At 35.7% G+C, this 1,586-nt stretch overlaps 1 protein-coding gene across 1 annotated transcript in view; it reads left to right on the forward strand.

The window, feature by feature from the left end:
• LOC106867201 (cullin-associated NEDD8-dissociated protein 1) overlaps positions 1-1,315 on the forward strand; it is a 71,616-nt gene extending 70,301 nt beyond the window's left edge. The window contains exon 33 of the mRNA XM_014912008.2: positions 397-1,315. Coding sequence (XP_014767494.1) covers positions 397-524 — 128 coding nt within the window. The 3' untranslated portion in view covers positions 525-1,315. The remainder of the gene's footprint in view (positions 1-396) is intronic.
• The last annotated feature ends 271 nt before the right edge of the window (positions 1,316-1,586 follow it).

Below are 1,586 nucleotides of genomic sequence, written 5' to 3' on the forward strand. Positions count from 1 at the left end.
ATATATATATATATATATATATATATACTTAAGGTAAGGTGTGAAGTTGTATGGCTCAGTGGTTAGAGCATCGAGCTTACAATCGAGAGGTTGAGTTCAATTCCCAGACTGGGCTGTGTGTTGTGTTCTTGAGCAAGACACTTTACTTCACGTGGTTCCAGTTCACTCAGCTGTAGAAATGAGTTGCGACATCATAGGTGCCAAGCTGTATTGGCCTTTGCCCATCCCTTGGATAACATCAGTGGCATGGAGAGGGGGAGGCTGGTATGCATGGGCAACTGCTGGTCTTCCATACAGTCAAATGACTGAAACATGTAAAAGTATGTATGTGTGTTTGTGTATATAAATGATAATGATATATATATATATCTTATATATTTCTTATTTCTTTTACAGCAAAGAACCCAATTGTGAATGAATTTCTAGTACAAATCAAAGGTAATTCCGAACTGTCTGCAATGTTTGAAGCAATACAGAAAGACGTCTCTTCCACTGGGTCAGATTCCTTGATGGACATCAGCTGAATGCACTCACTCCCTTCTTAGCTCTAACTTTCTTATCTCTTATCATCCTCTGTGCCTTTATTTACAGCTTGTCTCTTCATGTTCACACTTATACTTAACAAACAACATAGAGATGATGATGATGATGAAGAAGAAGAAGCAAGTTTCTATGGCAACATCTGAAATATTGATTGACTTGCATTTTCTTCTCCTGGAGAATATCATCTTCTGACTAAGGAATTACTATTAACACACACACATACACACACACACACACATACACACACTCATACACTGCTTCTGTCTGTCTGTCTCTCTCTCTCTCTCACACACACACACACACATACATACATACCCATACACAATTGATGTCTATACTTTAGTTTTCTCTGATTTTCCATGTCTGTTTACGTCAGACCATTATTTCATAAAGATTTCCTGTTCCTTGCTTTCTACCTCCCCCTCTCTTTCTCTCTCTCTCTCTCTCTCTAATTAAGTGTGCCATTAATTGCAGTTAGCCTCTGTCCATTTGTCTCACTTGATCCATTTATTGCTGACTTGTTGATTGCTCGGATTATGTTTCTGATATGGCGAGAAAAAAAAAGAGAAGAAAAAAAAAAGAAAAAAACTGAAAATAAATAAACAAACACACCCCACCCCAGACTGGACAATGCAGTTTTTTTATGTCCAAACCCCGCCCCCCACCTCTGCATTTCCTTTTCTTCTTTACAGAGTATAAAAATAAATAAAACAAAAAAATTAATAATAAAAAGAAAAACTGAATAAAGTTTCTTTTTCCCCTCCTCCCTAAATGTGAAAATGTTTCTTTTTTTTGTGAGATTTCTCTTCTAATTATTATTGAGATTTTTTTCATTTTTTAAAAAATGTATTTTAAAAGAAATCTTTAACAACAAAACCCATCTCTGTTCTTTTAAACTAGCTTTACTGTGTATATTTATAGCCTCAGGCCGACCGAAGCCTTGTAAGGGGATTTAGTAGATGGAAACTGAAAGAAGCCTCTTGTATGTATGTATGTGTGTATATATATATATATATGACAAGCTTCTTTCAGTTTCCATTTAC

Source organism: Octopus bimaculoides, chromosome 3 (genome assembly GCF_001194135.2).
Source record: "Octopus bimaculoides isolate UCB-OBI-ISO-001 chromosome 3, ASM119413v2, whole genome shotgun sequence".
NCBI lineage: Eukaryota > Metazoa > Mollusca > Cephalopoda > Octopoda > Octopodidae > Octopus > Octopus bimaculoides.